Raw genomic sequence first — 21125 nt, 5'->3', positions numbered from 1 at the left:
GATGAAACCTGAGCGTAAAGGAAATGTATACGTAGGTTTTATACAAACACACACATTCACTCACACACACACACACACACACACACATATATATATGTGTAATATATATATATAATATATATATATAATATATATATATATATATATATATATATATGTATATATATATATATTATACCATACATTTCCTTTATCATCAGCGGGAGTTCCTCTAAAAGGGATTTCTTTCCCGGTTTTGTCATGTATTTTGGATGGGGTTAATTGCTCTAGCAATTCAGAAATTAAGTGTAGTTCTATCGTTGGTAAGTCAAGCGTCTAACCACGGGACTTTATATGTGCATGTGCGTAAATGAGAGTTCGTTTACGTGTGTTGGTCTTTATCATACGAGTAAATGTAAATAGCATCTTACGCTCTGAGAACAAGTTATAAAGCTTATTTCTATATATATATATATATATATATATATATATATATATATATATATATATATATATATATATATATATATATAGTATATATATATACCTGAGTCTAGAACTACACAGTTACACAGTTCGTCAGATTTATTTATTTATTTATGGAAATTTGGTACAAAGCCAAGCACCAGGCCACTATCAGCCACTCTGTGCCTTAGACAATGAAAAGGGTTAGTTGGAGTGGTTTGATAGCATGATCGGAGAGAGAGCATTCTGAAGGTTAATACTGTTTATGGGAAAGTTATACTTGAGGTCTAAGAGTGCACACGCATGCCAAATTTATGTCTTAGTCTTTTTTTTTATGGAAGTAAATGAAAGCGAGATTAAAGATTGGTATCATCCCTGAAAAGACATTTAAAATCAGGAAAGGTCTCTAATCCTTTTTTTATGAGGAGCTGATTACAATTACAAGTGAGATTCGCATATTCTTATTTATAAAAACCTGACTCACATTAGGAAAATTACTTCCAGAATTTTAGCCTAACCTTGTTTTGTTTTATGTCATATGTGAGGCTGTATGTATAAATAGGAATGATCTTTGTACCAGTGAAGTCGTATACATCGTGTCATTGTAAACTGATATAGATTTATACAAAATAGAAATATGAAAGAACTGGAATGTTTCGCGGTTATATGCGCTTGTAGTCGGCACTTCAGGAAATGTGTTAAACTTGAAAAACTACAAGTTACAGGACTATTCTGACCAATTACAGTCAACCAACCATCTCAAAAATAACGTGTTTGCTCAGAATATGTATTTAAAGAAAAAAAAAGAGGGAGTGCATTGCCTGATGCATTGGAAAGACATTAAATTTATAATTGCATCGAAAAGGTGATTAGATGTGAAGTTCAACTGCAGTACACGTGCGAAATCTTACATCTCAATAGTGGTTGAAAATACTTCGAAAACAGTTAGATCATATTTTTTTCATTTGTTTGTACCTAATGTGTAATGGGGATTAAAGATGTCAAAATTATAAAAAACAAAAAAAAATCCTCGTAAGGATTTACTCGCTGGCAATAAATTAGCTGACTTTAATAATAATTAGTGGTGATAACTCGTCTTTTTATCTAATTGAATAACGGGAGTAATTAGAGCCGAAACACTGACCGCCGAACGAACAGCTTATTAAATCTTTGAGCATAGTTCTGAAATTGCGTCGTTAAACTCGGAATAATTGCAGATGACAAAAGAATTCCCGCACTGAAGACTCATGGTCTAACTCAGAGGTAAACATCAGTAGTCTTGCAAATTTAACCTCTTAAAATAAGAACAGCTTTTGTTTAGCACGCTTATACTTTAAATCAGTTACGGTGTAACACGAAACAGGTAGAAGTTTAGCATTCGCTTATTTTATTTTCAGGTTATCTTTTTTACTTATTAGCTTTTCAATATTATGTTTTTAGTACATGCGCACATTTATTTGATCGCTCCTTTGTCGATATTTGCATACTATTTTTTATTCGCCCCTCTGTCTTTTTCCTTGTCTGTTATCATTTTACCATGAGCTTGCTATGTAAAATGGTGGTATTTTAAGCAAATATTCACAAGTGCTTACACGCTCTCCAAAATTATCTTATTTAATATCTATTATATTTCTATGCTCATGTTTAAAGTCCAAATCACTCACTGTCCCTCTCTATGCACACGCTAACCTTTTTACAGTCCCTTGGTCATATCTACTTTATACACCCCTTAGGCTCATCTTTCAACATAATTTCATCTCAACCTCTTTCGCCTTTCATTTTATTTCCATAAGCATCCCACATCCAAATGTTTCTCCTGCCGCAGAAAGTGGGCACAGTCGCTTCTTGTGTTCCAGCAATTATTTCCATTTTGGGTTGCCTACAGTTGATGAAATTTTGTTTTTGTTTTCTTGACGCATGTGATCACGAGCCTTTTTTTGGTGTGGGAGGGGGGGTGTGTTGGTTGTCTTAATCCAGGCTGCTAAGGCTTCTGCACCGGCCTACCACTATCGCTTTCTCCACTTTCATGAATTTCGAATCATTTCTATTTCACTTTTTACTTGTTTTAGTCATGTCACTTTGATTATCATGTTTTCTGATATGAGATCTGTTTTGTCATCTATAGTATATGTCGCAGAGTATATTTTGGATAATAAGAAAGAAGCAGTACTCGAACGTAGAAAAATTAAAAGTCACAAAACCACACCAGAAGCGTCAGACAGAGAAAGGAAGACAGAAAGAATTATTTCTAATAATAGACAACTCGACGAAACCGATTAACCTTTTTTGAGACATTCAATATTTTTCTTTCTTTTAAATAAATAAAAACTGCAGGAGAGAAGAAAAGCTTAAGAGGAACAAAGCATCATAACTATCACACAGAGAAGCCTTGGAATCAGTCTCTAAGGAGAAGCGTCTTCCTCCCGACGTCAGATGTCTCATTCCCGCGTAAATCGAATTAGAGGTGGCTTCCGGCAACTCTTTTTTCCAGCGTACGACGTGAATCGCTCAGGCTAAATATTTCTGCTGCACTTCTACGCATGAAGAACCCTCACTATTCTATTGTTGTGGTCTCTTTTGTATGTGTGTGTGTGTGTGTGTGTGGTGTAGTGTGTGTGTATATATATATATATATATATATATATATATATATATATATATATATATATATATTATATATATATATATAGATAGATATATATATATCTATCTATATATATCATATATATATATATATATATATATAGATATATATATATATATATATATATCTATATATATATATATATATATATATATATATATATATATATGATATATATATATAATATATATCATATATATATATATATATATATATATATTATATAGATATATATATATTATATATATATCTATATATATAGATATTAGATATATATATATATATATATCTATATATAGATATATATATAGATTATATATAGAGATATATATATATAGATATATATATAGAGATATCTAATATATAGATATACATCTATATATAATATATATATATATCTAATATATATAGATCTATCAATATATATATATATATATATATATATATATATATAGATATATATCGATATATCTATATATCTATCATATCTATATCTATATATAGAATCTTATCTATATATTATATATATATATCTATATATATTATATATATATATATCTATATATATATATATAATCTATATATATAATATCTATATATATATCTATAGATATATGCGATCTATCTCTATATATCATATATCTATATCTCTATTATCTATATTCTGTAATATTTTCTATCTATGTCTATCTATATCTATTATATATATCTATATCTATCTAGATCTATATATAGATCTATATATCTATATACTATCATATCTGTATATTTAATATAGATATAGATTACTATAATATCTATATATTATATCTATATACAATGCTTCTCTCTCATTATTATATCTATCTATATATCTATATTATATCTCTCTAATATAGATCTACTATATCTATAATCTCTACATAGATTTATATATATTAGGTATATATATATATTATATATATATATAACTATTGCTACAAAGGAGACTTCTTCCCATGCAACCTCACCAGCCTTTAATCATTCTAATGTAAGAGATATAAGAATAAAACTCTTTTTACTCATTTTTTAAATAAAAGCATGGCAGGTATAATTGGCCCCTATAACCAACTCTTTCTCTCTGGGTACACCCTTAATACGTACACTGCTCAAAATGACTGCCAAAATATTCTTACCCCTACGTGTAACCTTCGAAGATGCAAATCCTCGCTGGAGGCGGACAACCAGCAAAGGAGGAAAATAAAAGAGAAAACACCCAGCCCACAGCAGCCAAACATGTGCCCGGCTGCCATAACACTTGGGAAGGTGACCCCATGTGTGTGACCCTGTCGAAAACGGAGCTGGCATTGACAACAACGCCGCCTACAAGATGACCAGATGTAATTTTCCAAAGCTATATAAGGGTCACGGACCAGCAGTTTGAAGCAGAAACGCTCAGAACTCAGAAGTGCCCAGAACTTAATCTAGGACACTTGCTGGCCTTCCCTTTTGCCTGTCCCTAGTACTCCCTCCACGTGCTCGTACTTGAGCCAGTATCTCTTTGTAAGGGGCATTCCTTTACTGTCCTCCCTCCATTGCTGACAGACTATCTGATGGAGACACAATCATACTGACAAAAGTAATGTACCAGAATAAGGTTTCTTTTGGTCAGTCACAATCCTGTTATTTCTCTGTGTGATCTATTTTCCATTTTCATTGTGCAAATACCCACTGTGAATTTGCATTGAATCATTGAGTGTTAAAGTAGCTGTGTATTTATTTGTTGTAGAACTGAGTTGCCTTGGCATCTTCTATGCCTGTGTTAGCATTCGTTGCTAGTAACCATCTTGCATCTCATTGCAGATTGGCTGTGGCACCCACTCTTTGTCTCTATCCAATGTGCAATGTCCTTATACCACCCCCTATTCTACCCTTCTGCGATTTCTTTTGGAAAGACATCATCAGCGTAGAATATTCATTCTGTGTATGATCCATTCATTTAGCAAGACCTTGTTATTACTTGCCTTACAATTCCTCATTCTTCTGATCTGTGTTTTATGTAAATATAATTAATTAAGTGATCCCTTCGTGTTTATTTAATCTTTACCTCATTTGAAGAAGGCCCTAAGTCATTATTTTCCACGAGTCCGGGGCATTATCAATTCAGATGCAAAGGTCATAAAAGAAGTTGGAACCTAAGTAAGTACTAAGTACTACCAGTATATTGTGCCCAGCTCTCTGACCTATCAGTGAAGAGAGGTATGCATGTTGAATAAAATGTTACCAATTCGAGCCCTGATGGGTAAAGTATGCTGGCTTGTTGGGCCCTAGTTACCTTTCCAGGAAAAACCTCAGGTAAGTAATAATTTACCTAGGTTCCAACTCCTTTTGTGATCTTTGCATCCCCATTGATAATGTCCTGGACTTTCACTCGAAAGACTGATGTTCAGCTCCATGGCAATGCAGAAATTTATTTGCATGAAACCCGTTTCTGTGTATTCTCTTTCCTTCATGACTCTTCCCTTTATTATGTATTCATCACTTTCCAAATTTATAAATTATCAGACAAATAGATAGGTATATCTATACAAATATATGTATACATAATATATATATATAATTATATATATATATATATATATATATATATATATATATATATATATGTGTGTGTGTGTGTGTGTGTGTATATATATATATATATATATATATATATATATATATATATAATATATATATATATATCTTATATAATCGTGTTAATAACCATTAGCTCTTGCCAGTTTAGAGACAGATGCAAAACGCTGGATTCCTCGAAAATGCTGAAATATAAAACAAACAGGACAGCTTACCAGTGCACCTTTGGGGTCAGTGATGCACTTCGAAGATCACAAGTTTCATGAATGTAGCGTGCATGCCTCTTGTGTGCCAATCGGTGAGTGTGTGAGTTCGTAATGAACAGAAAATGACATATAGTGAAGTGGCAAAAGTTGCGAAGGGGGACTCACTGATTTTGATTGATAGTGTGTGGAACAAGCCACAGAAGAGGTGCTGGAAGAGGTGTTGCAGATCCGTCGGACAAGGTAACGAGAACCATTGAAAAGTTAGCATTTGAAGTGAGAATTACTTGAGTATAGAGAAAGGAAGTGAGGTGCAGCACACATTCTTTATTGACGAACTTTAATGGTTTATGGTGTCATAATTTTGGTCTCTTCATTTCAGATGGATTTGAAGACACCTGGGGGTTTTTTCTGACTGATTTTGACTATTAATAAACTATAAATGTTTGGACACTTAGGGGTGGGAAAAGGCGGTACTTCCTTAAATATGATTTTGAGAGGAATATGATAGTTTAACATTTCTTTTTGAGTCAGGTTTAATTAATGTTATTCCCTTTTCATGTTAGCTAATTTTGGGAAATAAAAAGTATATTTTTGTAACCAAGAGAGTTTACCTTAGCCTAGTTTGAAACTGAGTTTCAGCCAACTCCGGAGATGGCATTTAATGGAACAATGGTAGGTTACATTACCAGTTAGATGTTTTGTTTCCACTTTGTTAAAACGAATGTCATTTGACCTCTTTAGAGATTTTCCCTGCTAGAGAAATTGATGGCAGAGGGTAAAAGGTACATTAAAGCCTATAGGTAATGCCTCCGAAGAGACTAAATATAGATAGGTTAGGCATATTTTGGGGGAGAGTGGTTATAATTATGTATCGGGCAACTGACTCTATTGCTGACTTAAGGGAATTTTAGGCAGTGTAGCTACCGCGGGCAGTCATCTTGTTGTTGCTTAGTGTAAAGATGTGTTCCGGTGTTTCTTGGGGGGGGGGGTGGGGGGGGGGGGGAGTGAATTTATATCATAATGGGAAGTTAATTATGCGCGGTTGCAAGTGTAGCCGGGTACTGACTTCGGACCTTTGAAGACGTGAGTGTATTAGTTTTTTTTTTTAATTGGTGTTAATTTGCTCAAAAGCGTATTTTATTTTGATGTCCCTCGGGATTCGGTGGACATTAGAGGTTTTATTGCATTAGAAACGTGGTACTATAAGTTTCATTTTTGTGCATGGCATGAGAGAGAGAGAGAGAGAGAGAGAGAGCGAGGCGGCCAGGTGGACATTTGCGCTAATTCATCAAATTTTGGGTTTGACATACGTTTTCTTTATCTATCTTCTTCCCATTTTTTATAGACCAACGTAACCTTGTACCAGTTAAATCAGCTGATTAACCTTGAACCTGGGAAGCAGCTAGTTGAAAATAGTGGTTTGTTGGATTGGTGCATGTTTATTTTATCTTTTATTGGTGAATGGTGTATTATTACTTTTGGGTTGGTGGTTAGTGTGCACATAAATATATCAATGTTACTGAGGTCGGGGCAAATCCTAAAGTGTAATGGTTATCATAAAGAATGCAAAATGGCCGACGCAAGTACAAGCCAGACACTGGTACACAAAATAACAAACATAAATGCAGGACTTAGCTTTTTTTGAGGCAATGTTGATGGAGTTCTGTCCCAACCAGTGCAAATTTTTATCGAGGGAGTGAATAACTATTTAAACGCCAAGGAAATTAAGGATGATACAGAGACGTTCACAGAGGCAAAAGCCTTGTTAGATTTAAATAAAGGGGATTTGTCATTTAGATGCCGAAGTTTTCAGTACACAAAATGTCGGTCATGGACCGAATTACAAGCATTTTTAAGAGCGGCTTATGGCTCAAAAGAACACGGTGATATGGTAAGAGATTTAAGAGGGCTAAACAAAATTCAAAAAGGCAAAACAAGCCTTATTAAGCATAGCTCAAAACTTTTTGACTCAGCAAGAGAATGGATACAGAAATTGAAAAATTCCAAATGGGTAAATGGGAATGTCTCACTCGACATTTAACACAAATTGATACATTTTGCAATGCTATTACACGACATATCAGACGCAATAGGGGACAGTTTTGATGAAAAGATTGGACCTACATTTGACGAAGAATTAATTATGCCCAAATTCAGAAACATATGTCCAAATGTCCCACGGTGGATAGTACATTTTTCAATGGGACCGGTCCAAGAAATACGATGCAAAGAGACAGAATTTCCTTCTCCCCGTTTGAGTGCAAAAGTGGAATATAATAGAGGATCAATCGATCAAAGGCAACAGCAGTTGCGTTGCTACAATTGTGATAAACCAGCGCACACAAAGAAAGTATGTAGAGTCAAATATTGTGGAATGTGTAAAAGTGTGGATCACTGTTGGCAGGCTTGTCCGTCTCAGATACGGAGAGATGTGAGACCTATGCCTCAGAAATTCGGGGGTTACAATACAAGAAATTCCCTGGTCAGTCGCTTAAAAGGGCAAAGGGGTCGGCAAATTTTTTGGAAAGCCGATCAACAAAAAAGGTACAGATGATTTGTATGTGCCATTGTGGTCTCGTGGGGGATGCCCCAGAGCCCAGGCCATAGTAAACAGAACAGTGGAGGATGTGGATATCCCAATTTTTATTGATACAGGATCATCTGTGAATTTGATGGACCATGATCTGTATCAGTGCACGTTCTCCCATTACCCTTTATAACCCTCAACGGAGACGGTGTGTGATGTGCAAGCCCATAATTAAATACCCTGGGATTCGTTAGAATACGTTTACTCTTGGTGATAGAGTGTTAATAGAACCATTTTTGGTTATAAAAGGGTTTTGCGTTGGGCAACAGACTTTTACTGGGTCCAGACAGGTATTAGTGGTATAATGGTTGGAATGCGAAGTGTTTTTATCCCTTATGAGGACGCAAGTGGCACTAAGGATATGGGGAATAGTGAAAATAGGGGTGCTTTTGGCAGTGTTAATGGTAATAATACCAAGGATATGGGGAATGGTGATACCAGAACCCACACTGATGATACCGGGAATAACAGCGGTGATGTTGGTGATGATAAACGGGATATTGAGGGCCACAGTGGTAACAATTTTGGCGGTTTTAACAATGATGGTATGGGTGGTGATGCAGATACTAATACTAATACTAATACTATTACTGACACTATTATTGATACTAACAATGGGGTCCTGGTAGATGCAATGAGAACCACGGGCAATGATATTTATGGGGATGTGGAACAGGGAAGTACTAACCACAACCACAATTGTAAAGGTGTTTTATCAGAGGGTGCAGAAATGCAATGAAGGAAGAAAATATTTAGAGAATATTTAGCTAATGCAGATTATAAAGAGCATATAGAAGCAGTAAGCGAACTTTTGGCCGAATCTGGGGACACGATAGCTTTACCAGGGGATAAACTGGGATTGACTAATGTGTTAGAACATAAGGTAAACTTAGAGGAAGGTATGAAACCCATTTTTATTTCTGCATACCACATGCCTTTCAAAATCAGAGAACAGGTAAAAAAAAAGAGGTCAATAAATGGGAAGAGGAAGGAATCATTAGACCTAGTGCGTCTCCATACAACTTTCCTCTGTTAGCAGTGCCTAAGAAGAACAGTTCTGTCCGAGTATGCGTCGATTTTAGACGTTTGAACGAGAAGACAATTCCTGACCGTTACCAGATCTGTTTGTGAAAATTGGGGGGCATAATATTTATAGCTTAATTGATTTAGCGCGGGGTTTTTTGGAGGTCTCCTTTAGCGGAAATAGCAGGGAATATACTGCTTTTTCAGTGCCCAAGCGACACTGAATTTACGCAGATGCCTTTCGGTTTGTAAGGTAGTCCCATGACCTTTACGATGTTGTTAAACAGTTTTACACGGGTTAGTGGGTAAAAATGTTTTTGTGTACATGGATGATGTATTAATTGCAACAGACTCGATCGTGCAACACTTAGAAGGGCTTAAGGAAGTACTTAAGAGACTTAGGTTAGCAGGATTGAAAATTAAGCTAGCTAAGTGTCCCCTCTTGAAGAAGCAAATTACTTATTTAGGTCATAAGAAGGAGTTAGAGTAAATGACAATAAAGTCAAAGGAATTGTAGATTTTCCTACCCTGAAATCAAAGAAACAAATTAGGTCATTCCTGGGAATGGCAGGGTTTTTTCGTAGGTTTGTGAGAGGATTTTCTAACTTAGCAGCTCCTCTAACAGATGTATTGCAGGAAGACATTCAATTTCATTGGGGAGAACCACAACAAGTAGCTTTTCAAAAACTTAAGGACGCATTAATGAATCCCCCAGTCCTAAAATTTCCAAATTTCAGCGAACCGTTCACATTAGTGACTGATGCCACTCAGGAGGGTATAGGTAATTGCCTTATACAAAAATTTGACGGGAGGCTCCATCCCATTGCTTTTTTTAGCAGGAAATTTAGGGCAAAGGGCAGCAATGAAAGACTGATGGCTACCGTAGATAAAGAAGCCTTTGCAATAGTATCAAGTTTGGTTCATTTTAAAATGCTACTGATGGGGAATAAAATAGAAGTTCTTACAGACCACAAGCCATTATTGGATCTTTTTAATAAACCTGATTTGTCACCCAAAAGAGCTCGATGGTTCTTAACTATCAGGGACTTCGATGCAAAGCTCAGATATATAGAAGGCAAATTAAATGTAGTCGCAGATGCCCTTAGAAGTTTTTATGATATGGAAGGATTTCAAGTTGGGGTAGTTACTAGTGATTCTATACAATGGGATATAAGTCTCATAGAGCAAAGGCAAGATGAAGATGAAATTTTGGCAGACACAAAAGTGTTTCTCAGAGGGGAATCAGTCACGAAAGGTTATAAGTTACCTTTTTTAGGTTTAGAATTAGAAGGTAATCTGTTGGTCAGAAAAATTAAACATAAACTAAGGACTAGTGAAAGTAAAGGAGACACGAAGCAGATCGTAATTCTGCAAGTCCTAATTCCTGTAGTTTTGGATATAGGACATTGCAGGTTCGGTAGTCCACATTTGGGGATAGCAAAAACGTATAATGAGATGCGTAATAAGTATATTTGTGAAAAACTGTACAATGTGCAAAGCTTGCAAACCCGCAAGGGTAATTTCTTGCAAATTAGGGTCATACCCGATACCAAGTAGACCTTTCCAGATTATACATTATGGATATCCTAGGAAATTTTTGTGAATCTTGGTATGCGAATAAGTACCTGTTGGTAATAATAGATGAACTAACGAGGATAGTAGAATTTTTTTCCCCTTAAGCATAAAACAGCCGAAGAAGTAGCTATAGCATTTTTCAATGGTGTCATCTGCAGATATGGCTTACCCAAGGTTTTATTGACCGACAATGGCAGAGAATTTGTAAACAAAACTTTAGAATGTTTGGCAGAATTCATGGGGATACAGAAAGTAAAAATTATTCCATACAGACCCGAAGCTAACGGGTTATGTGAATGAGCAACAGGAAAGTGCTCGAAGCTCTCAGAAAGACTATAGGAGGAAACAACAAAAACTGTGATAGATATATAGATATTATTAGACATACCATCAACACTATGATCAGTGATTCCATTCAAATGTCTCCATTCGAAGCACTGTTTGGTTGCCAAGCACGAGGCACATTTGATTTGCTAACTATACCTCATCATGGAGAAGAAACTATTGAAGCATTAATTTCCACAGCAAAGGAGAGGTATGCTTGTCTCAGCCGTATTTCGAGGCTACGACCTGAGAAATGGTGGAAAGAAGCAACGAGAAATCTTAGATGTTAAAATTGCTGTTGGAGACAATGTGTTCCTAAAAATCAGTGTGAGAAATGAACTAAATTACAAGTACAGGTCGGTCAAAATTAACTCACATATCCAAAATGAAAAAGATTGGTAGATAATAAGGTAACATCGTGCAGTTGCATTTTTTTTTCTTTCCAGATTTTGTAAATGGATGATGAAATGTTTTTAAGCAATTTAATGTAACGTTTTTTTTCCTTTCATTCTTTTACTGTTTTCTTATTATGCGCAAACTGCGGCGATTTGGCGTAAAATCCCGAGTTAATTGTTTTCTTATTGGGAAAACAGGGTGAAAAATATGGGAAATTACCGTAAAGTTGAGAAATATTATAAGGGTTCGTGGTGATGACTTTTGGTGATGATACCTGGTGGTGATTTTTGTGATTTGGTGATTCCTGGTTGTGTTGACTCATTGGGGCTGATTTTTTGTGGTTATTTTGGTTGTGAATTTTGTGGCTATGGTTTTTTATTGGTATCTGGTTTTATGAGCCAAAGGGGTGGTGATTATGGTTCTTGGTGGTGTTTAGCTCTTGGGGGGTGGCATAGTGCATTGTGGTTTAACAGGGCCCTATAAAAGTGTTGTATTTTATGAGGTTATATTCACCAGTGGTTATAATTGGCAGTATATAATTGTTATGGATAATTTCTGGATTATGGTTTTATGTGGTTTATATCCCGACGAGGTAATTATTTGGGTGTTATATACATGTGGTGGTATCACAAATGGTTTACTTTGAGATATAAGGGTGGTCAGATGGCTTAGGATTTAGCCTGTGGTGGATATTTTATAGTGGTGGCTTTTTAATAGACATTTTCGAGGACAATTTTTTGTGGGTACCCTTGTGGTGACAATGAGGATGTCCTGAGGATAATTTTTGAGGATTAATCTGGTTCTATAGTATCAGTGAAGATTTATTGAGGATTTATTGACGATCCCCATTTGAAGGAATGATAATTTCTGGGTTTATGAGGCTGACTAGACAAGTCAATAGTACGATTTGAGCACATGTTGTATACACAGGTGGTTGACAGTGCACTCTGTGGTGTCTCGGATGAGACCAATTGTTGATATTTCCTTTTGGAGTTGATTACTCAGAGGTTTGCATCGCTTTCAGGAATGTTGATGATGTCATTCCATGGTGAGGAATTTTAAGGGGTCAATTCAGAGATGTTGATACTGATATGTTGAGGCAGCAATTTGCATGACGATACATACTACGTTTTGTAATGGAAAAGCGTTGTATTTTTTTTTCTCTCCTTATACATTTTGTAATGGGGAAAGTTGAATTTTTTTTTCTGCAAGGGAAACTTGTAATCGCGATTAAGCGGTTTTTTCTATGGTTCCTTTACATAGGATTTCTATTATATAGAGGAGGTAGAATTTATCTTGGGATACGTAAGATAGAAGGGATATTCAACATTATTTTTGATGGAGGTTAGCTGTATAGACACTACAAGGATTTTGCTGTATAAACATAATAGGGGTTTTTGATAGTGTACTTGTCAGATATGGGATTAATAATGAGTGGTCAGTTAGTGATAACAATTCTTCCAGTAAGTTTCACAGGGGTCAGTAGATAAAGACCATATTTTTTTTAGTGAGAAACTTCAGTCTTTAATAATTGACTATGAGATTGGGTATGTTAGGTCATGACAGATTCATATGTTAAAGCAAGTCTTTATTTGTTTTAAGGTCATGTAGACTTGTCAAGGGGTCAGTTAGAACCTATTAATGACGAAAAACGGACACACGATGACTTTAGAGAATTCCCAAGCTCACACGAGTGGTGACAACGAAAACAACTTAGGATCTACAGCGCCAGAGGTCGGATCTTCACACGGGCAATGATGTCACGGGTCGCCACTGCAAGGATGAGATATTGTCGATGGATCGTCTCAGGATAAATTCTGGGACAAATCAGGAGTCTACAATACTTTTACGAGGCGGGTGCAGGACGCACTTGCAATGGAGTCGTGGGATATTTCAAGTCGGCAAGGAGGTGGCGGTTATGATTACTTCACCGGGAGACGTCGAATCTACAGTTCAGCAACGAGGATGTTAGGATACACCTACAGGGGTCACAGACCCTTAATAATGGTTCATGCAGAGTCGTTTCGAGATGGTTCATTCACTCAGCCGGGGTTCTACAATTCATCAACAAAGGTGTTCATGAAACACCTACATGGGGACCACGAGGCGGTTAAAGTTCCGCCTACACTGGAGAAGGTTACGGTTCCACCGCTAGAGGATAACGATGGGGATGAACTCTTCTTCGACGAATGCTACACAGCTCCAGTGATTGCCGTTATAGTAGCTATAATGATGGTCAATATGTGTTGTAGGAGCCATCAAACTTCTATGCAGCCGACAGAGTAAGAGAACCCCAGCAAAAGAAGTAGCTTTAAATCATGTGGCAAATTAAAAGACATTATGAACTAGTATATACCAGTGACAGGGGTGCACACAGGTGGCCGAGCTATCTTAAATAGTGGGGTTGATAACTTTACCTCTTGCCGGTTAGAAACAGGTGCGAACGCTGGATTCCTCGGAGGTGCCGAGATGAAAAACAAATAGAAAACCTGCCATGTGCATGATCGAGGCCGTTGATACATTCCAAAGGCATATGTTAATCACCTACATGGGGAAAAGTTATCGAGTTTCATGTATGTAGCATGCATACATTCGTAATACAAGTCACAGAAAATGACATATAATCTCTAATTATGTGAATTAACTGGGGAATTAGACGATAAACTGTCAAAGTGGACACGTGATTTCGGCATAGCAGAGGCGTTGGAGTTCCGTCGGAAAAGGTAAAAATGAAATGACATTAAGCCGAGTTTTAGAGAAAGGAGAGTGTGATGTGACACATATTTTATTGACGAACTTTAATGTTTAATTATCTGATAATTCTATTATCATTTTCAGATGGATTCGAGGTCACTATATAGAAAAATGGGATTTCTCTAGACTTGTTTATGACTTTGATAAACTGAATTCTTGGACAGAAAGCGATAGGAGGGGGTACTTACTTAAATATAATTTGGGGAAAAATATGATAGTTTAACGTTCTTTTTTTAGTTATTCTTAACCAAATTTATTCCATTTACATGTTACCTATCTTTGAGAAATAGAAAGTATATTTTTGTAATAATGGGAGTTGAATTTGCCTAGAGTTTGAACACTGATTTTCAGCTAACTTCAGGGGTGGCACTCAACATGGAAGGGTAGGTCACATTACCAAGATAGGCGCTCTCTCCAAACTATTTAAATGAGTGTCATTCTGACCTTGTAAGATATATATATATATATATATATATATAATATATATATATATATATATATATATATATATATATATATGTACATGCATATATATATATGTATTATAAATATAATATATATATATATAAATATATATATATATATATATATAATATATATATATATATATATATATATTATATATAAACATATATATATATATATATATATATATATATATATATATACATATATATATATATAAACCATCCGGAAACCGCAGACAACCACATCGGAAGGAAGAACATTTATTAGAGACGTTTCACACATACAGTGTGCATCTTCAGTCTGTTGAGATATATAAACACACACATATTAGCACTAAATATAAATACGATTCTCATTAAAACAAGTAAAAAACTAATATAAGATTAAAATTAAGTTACAATCTACAGAAAGGATTAAAAGTTAATGACACGTAAAACCAAGAAGTAAAAAGTACAAATAAAAAACAAATACCAAGGCGCAACCAACCGTTAGTTGAGAAGAAAGGAGGTAGAATAACTAGACTTGGGCAAAAAGTTAAAAAGTTGACTCTGCCAGATAGCGCGGAAAAGATGAAACTCCACTATTCAATGAGAGAACAAAACGTTTCATATATAATGACTCTAGAGTGAACCTAAAATAGAGAAGTGTTGTTTCTTCACCTCTATCTTACAATTGATTTCCTGATTTTTTATGTTTGAGTGTTCTGGCCTACTTAATTTTTGATCAGTCCTAAAACTAAAGCCATGTGACTACAGTATCTCATTTGCAGCAGCCTCCAAGTCGATACAATGTAAATTCCGGTACATCCCGGGCACGTAAATTTGTATACTACGTTGGATCGCATGAACTGCTGCAGACGATCTTTGAAGCAGAAAAAAAGAGAGCCTATTTTGCTTGGGATGTTTGATACAACTTTTATATCTAGACAGGGAATTTAATTTTCAATCATTGTACTTACGTGTTGTGAAAATTTGCTGTTGTATATATATTATATGGTATTGAGTCATACATTAGTTTCTTTGGAACGTCTATCATTGGAATGGGTGGTTTAAAAAATACATCCTTAGGGTATGAATTTCGTTGGAAGATATCAGATAATAATTCAATTTCTTTATGGAAGATATCCTTGTTTGATGAATACTTTATTGCTCTATGAACCAGAATGGAGATGGCATTAAGCTTAAAACTCTTTTGACAAGAGCTATAAGAATTATTAGATAGCCCGTTATGTTTTCTTCCATAAAGAACTGAAGTGTTAAAAATGAATGATCCCTAGTAACACAAATATCAAGAAACGGTAAAGAGTTACCGTTTTCGAGTTCCATAGTAAAGTTAATGTTAGTGTGTTTCAAATTAAAAAACTTTAAAAAGGGTGAAGCTTGCCATTCGTATCTAAAAAGGGCGAAGGTATTGTCCACATACCTTCAATAGAACAATGGTTTACAAGAATCAGGACAAGAATTCAAAACTTCTTGTTCAAGGCTAGACATAAAAAAAATTTGCAAAAAATGGGCCCAAGGGAGAACGCATGGCCACACCATCAACCTGAGAATATAATTTATTGTTAAAAACAAAGGCTGAGTCTTGAACGGCAAGTTCTAAAAGTTGCTTAAAAAGAAGCTTATTAAAACCATAAAATAAAAATTCTAGGAGGCTGCTACAAATGAGATACTGTAGTCACATGTGCTTGAGTTTTAGGACGGGTCAAAAATTAAGTAGGCCTGAACACTCAAACATAAAAAATCATACAATCAATTGTAAGATAGAGGTGAAGAAACAACACCTCTCTATTTTAGGTTTAGTTAAAGACTCTGATTACCTAACCAGTCTAGAGTCATTAAATATTAAACATCTTGTTCCCTCATTGAATAGTGGAGTTTCATCTTCTCTGCTTTATCTGGCATAGTCAACTTTTTAACTTCTTGCCCAAGTCTAGTCATTCTACCCCCTTCCTTTTCAACTAACGGTTGGTTGGGCCTCGGTATTTGTTTTTATTGCAATTTTTACATCTTGGTTTTACTTGTCCTTAACTTTTAATCCTTTCTGTAAATTGTAACTTGGTTTCAGTCTTGTATTAGTTTTTTACTTGTTATAATGAGAATCCTACTTTTATTTAGTGTTTATATATCTCAACATACTGAAGATGCACATTGTATGTGCGAAACGTCTCTAATAAATGTTCTACCTTCCGATGTGGTTATCTGCAGTTTCCTGAATGGTTGTATGTGATATGCCTGCATAGTATATATATATATATATATATATATATATATATATATATATATATATATATATATATATATATATATATATATATATATATATGATATATATATATATATATATATAATATATATATATATATATATATATATATATATATATATATATATAATATATTTATATATATATATATATATATATATATATATATATATATATATATATATATATATATATATATATATATATATAAAGTCATACCACATTACCGTGATTCAGGCGCGAACCCAGGACACTATACAATCCAGGAACGTATGTGAAGCTTTTACCCACTCCACCACTGCAAGAGGCTATAAATTAATGCCGTCTCTCACCCTCAAATACCTTCGCGCTCAGGTATTCACTGATTTGGAGCCAGCATGAACCCACCTCGACCTCGGTAGTGTTGTAGTGCTTATGACAGCACGTAGCCATTAATATAAGTCATATCACATTACCGTGACTCATATACATACATCGAGCTACAAATGTCCTTTAATATCTAATTCACTCTACCTCGGAATTAATATATTTTCATATATGCTTAACCGAAGGGGAATTTTATTAGGCGATAATAGAATTGGTGACGCCCAGGTGCAAACCCAGGACACCATACAAATCCAGGAACTTCAGTGAAGCTTTTACCCACTCCACCACCGCAAGAGGCTATAAATTAATGCCGTCTCTCACCCTCAAATACCTCGACCTCGGTAGTGTTGTAGTACTTATGACAGCATGTAGCCATTAATATAAGTCATATCACATTACTGTGATTCATATACATACATCGAGCTACAAATATCCTTTAATATCTAATTCACTCTACCACGGAATTAATATATTTTCATACATGCTTAACCGAAGGGGAATTTTATTTGGCGATAATAGAATTGGTGGCGCCCAGGTGCGAACCCAGGACACTATACAAATCCAGGAACGTCAGTGAAGCTTTTACCCACTCCACTACCGCAAGAGGCTATAAATTAATGCCGTCTCTCACCCTCAAATACCTTTCGCACTCAGGTATTTGCTGATTTGAAGCCAGCATTAACCCACCTCGACCTCGGTAGCGTTGTAGTGCTTATGACAGCACGTAGCCATTAATATAAGTCATATCACATTACCGTGATTCATATACATACATCGAGCTACAAATGTCCTTTAATATCTAATTCACTCTACCTCGGAATTAATATATTTTCATATATGCTTAACCGAAGAAGAATTTTATTAGGCAATAATAGAATTGGTGGCACCCAGGCGCGAACCCAGGACACTATACAAATCCAAGAACGTCAGTGAAGCTTTTACCCACTCCACCACCGCAAGAGGCTATAAATTAATGCCGTCTCTCACCCTCAAATACCTTTTGTGCTCAGGTTTTCGCTGATTTGGAGCCAGCATTAACCCACCTCGACCTCGGTAGTGTTGTAGTGCTTATGACAGCATGTAGCCATTAATATAAGTCATATCACATTACCGTGATTCATATACATACATCGAGCTACAAATGTCCTTTAATGCTGGCTCCAAATCAGCGAATACCTGAGCGCGAAAGGTATTTGAGGGTGAGAGACGGCATTAATTTATAGCCTCTTGCGGTGGTGGAGTGGGTAAAAGCTTCACTGACGTTCCTGGATTTGTATGGCGTCCTGGGTTCATGCCTGGGCGCTACCAATTATATTATTGCCTAATAAAATTCCCCTTCGGTTAAGCATATATGAAAATATATTAATCTGGTGAAGATATCAGGTGGATTCTGCTAGGTAAGACGTAATTCAGCTAGATGCCACACTCCTGTTGAATCGAAACAATCTCCCCACCTCTATTAGAAATGAAAGTGTTTTTATTTCCCGTTCGGCTTCCTACTCAGGCAATAGCTACTTTGCTATCAGTCCAGAGTACTATGGTTGTAATGCTAAGCAACTTACAAAGATGTTTTCCCAATCTAAAGCCTAACAACAAAGCTAGTAACTCTACTTTTGGAATATTTCACTTGCTTGCAAGGCGTTACTCTCATTTTAGAAGTTAAGAGACTTACATGTTTGGATCCCTGTCTGACATAGGCTACAGTGCAGTAAGCTTTGCTCGACGCATCAGTAAACAGATGTAATTCGCTATCTTTTTGCACAATTCCTCTTTTAAATTTACACATGTGGACATTGTTAAATTCAGCAAGCAGTTTGCTAACTTGTAGTTGATGATCATCTGACAACACATCGTCCCAGCCCAACCCGGCTTCCAACAGTTCCTGAAGGAGAATTTTTCCCGTATGAAAAGGGGACTGACTAGCCCTAAGGGGTCAAAGTTGGCTACAAAAACGGACAGTAGCTTTCGTCTGGTAAGATGATTGGATCTAATCCTACAGCTCTGGGCATTCTTAGGACTTAAACTTAACTCATCATCCTGTCTATTCCAATTCATTCCCAGAACACTCACTTCTATGGGTTCCTTGCAACCAATCTGCTGATCAAACTCCCTACAATTACTCGCCCACCCCATCAATGGCATGTGAGCAAGGATTTGACCTGGCAATAATCTCTTTCCATCAGTTCCCTAGCTACGTAAGTCTGCATATAATTATCCACATAGAACGATTTGATGATATTTTCCCATCCCCACTCTTGGAAATGGATTTGGAGCACTTGTTGCAAAAGATAAGGACTACTTGTTATGCCAAAACTACAACATTAAAGGCGTAAGTTGCTGTTCGTTTTGGTTCTTGTCACCACAAAAAGCATGCATATTTAACATCGTCGGGATGCAGCAATACTCGGTGGAAAGCTTTCAATATGTCTGACACTAATGCATAGGGATTGCGTCAGAACTTAAGGAGCAAATCATATAGCCTTTCTACTAAGTTGCACCTGGATAAAGGTAATCATTTAGGGACAGTTCTCCCTTGAGCTTAGAGGATGCATTGAAAATGATGCTTAAAGGAGTCGGGAGACTCTGCTTCTTGACCCCAAAGTGGGGCGAGTAATAACCCTCAATCTTTGAGTCAGTTACTTCAGAAATGAACCCGGCGTCGAGATACATCTGAAGGACGTTCTCATAGTCTCGGCGGTAATCAGGGTCTTTCATAAATTGTGTCTCTAATGCATTCAATTGAGTGAATGCATTATGATAATTTGAATCTGGGCATTCTGTCCCCCAGAACGGTAATCTTACTTGGTACCCTCGAATGGTACTTACAATGCTACTCTGGACTTTATTCATAGCAGCGTGCTCTGAGGTGGTGTACTGTTCGTAGGGAATGATGCCTATTGTATCTAATCTCCACCACATATCAACATCGATCTCTGGGGTGACTCAACAAACTCGAAATGTGTGGACAACTGATATGTCTACCCTTTCCAGGGCCCACTGTGGAATGTGACCATATGGCGTTACACCGTTATGTGTCATAAACAAACTCACTCCATCAATCTTGTCCATACTGAGGACGAACAAACTGAAATAATCTGCCCCAACCAGGTTATTGATATTAGCAAGAAGATTGCCATTAATTTGATCATTGGCCATAGTGTAACCTTTGCACTGCAAGTGCGCTTTTACATTAGAAAGGCCAACATTATGAATAGGGGTGCTTACATCATCATGAACAATGAGTCTAGTGTGAATTGCTCTGGCACCCATGTGTATTCAATATTAAAGGACATCGTACTTGCCTTACACAATCTGCGAGCCAAATAGCACAATATTGAACTAAACATGTTCAACAACTGACAATCCTAACTTCTTCACAAGCCAACTCGAAATGAAACTGGGTTGGCTACCAGTATCCAAAAATACTCTGATGGAAAAAGGCTTGCTACGGGAATACACGGTAGCTGTAGCTGTTGGT

General features: G+C 36.0%; 1 protein-coding gene across 1 annotated transcript; it reads right to left on the bottom strand.

The window, feature by feature from the left end:
- Positions 1 to 20134: 20134 nt before the first annotated feature.
- Positions 20135 to 20566, bottom strand: LOC135209079 (uncharacterized). Its single transcript, XM_064241670.1, has one exon. The coding sequence runs from the start codon at positions 20564 to 20566 to the stop codon at positions 20135 to 20137; it is 432 nt and encodes a 143-aa protein (XP_064097740.1).
- Between the last annotated feature and the right edge of the window lie 559 nt (positions 20567 to 21125).

The sequence above is a fragment of the Macrobrachium nipponense genome, chromosome 11 (assembly GCF_015104395.2).
Source record: "Macrobrachium nipponense isolate FS-2020 chromosome 11, ASM1510439v2, whole genome shotgun sequence".
Lineage (NCBI taxonomy): Eukaryota > Metazoa > Arthropoda > Malacostraca > Decapoda > Palaemonidae > Macrobrachium > Macrobrachium nipponense.
The sequence above is the reverse complement of the archived record's forward strand: the minus strand, read 5'-3'. Positions and strand labels throughout refer to the sequence as shown.

Bases quoted from the DNA above. Each gene is read 5' to 3' on its own strand.
- LOC135209079 (XM_064241670.1), bottom strand. From the start codon at position 20,566: ATGTGGTGGAGATTAGATACAATAGGCATCATTCCCTACGAACAGTAC.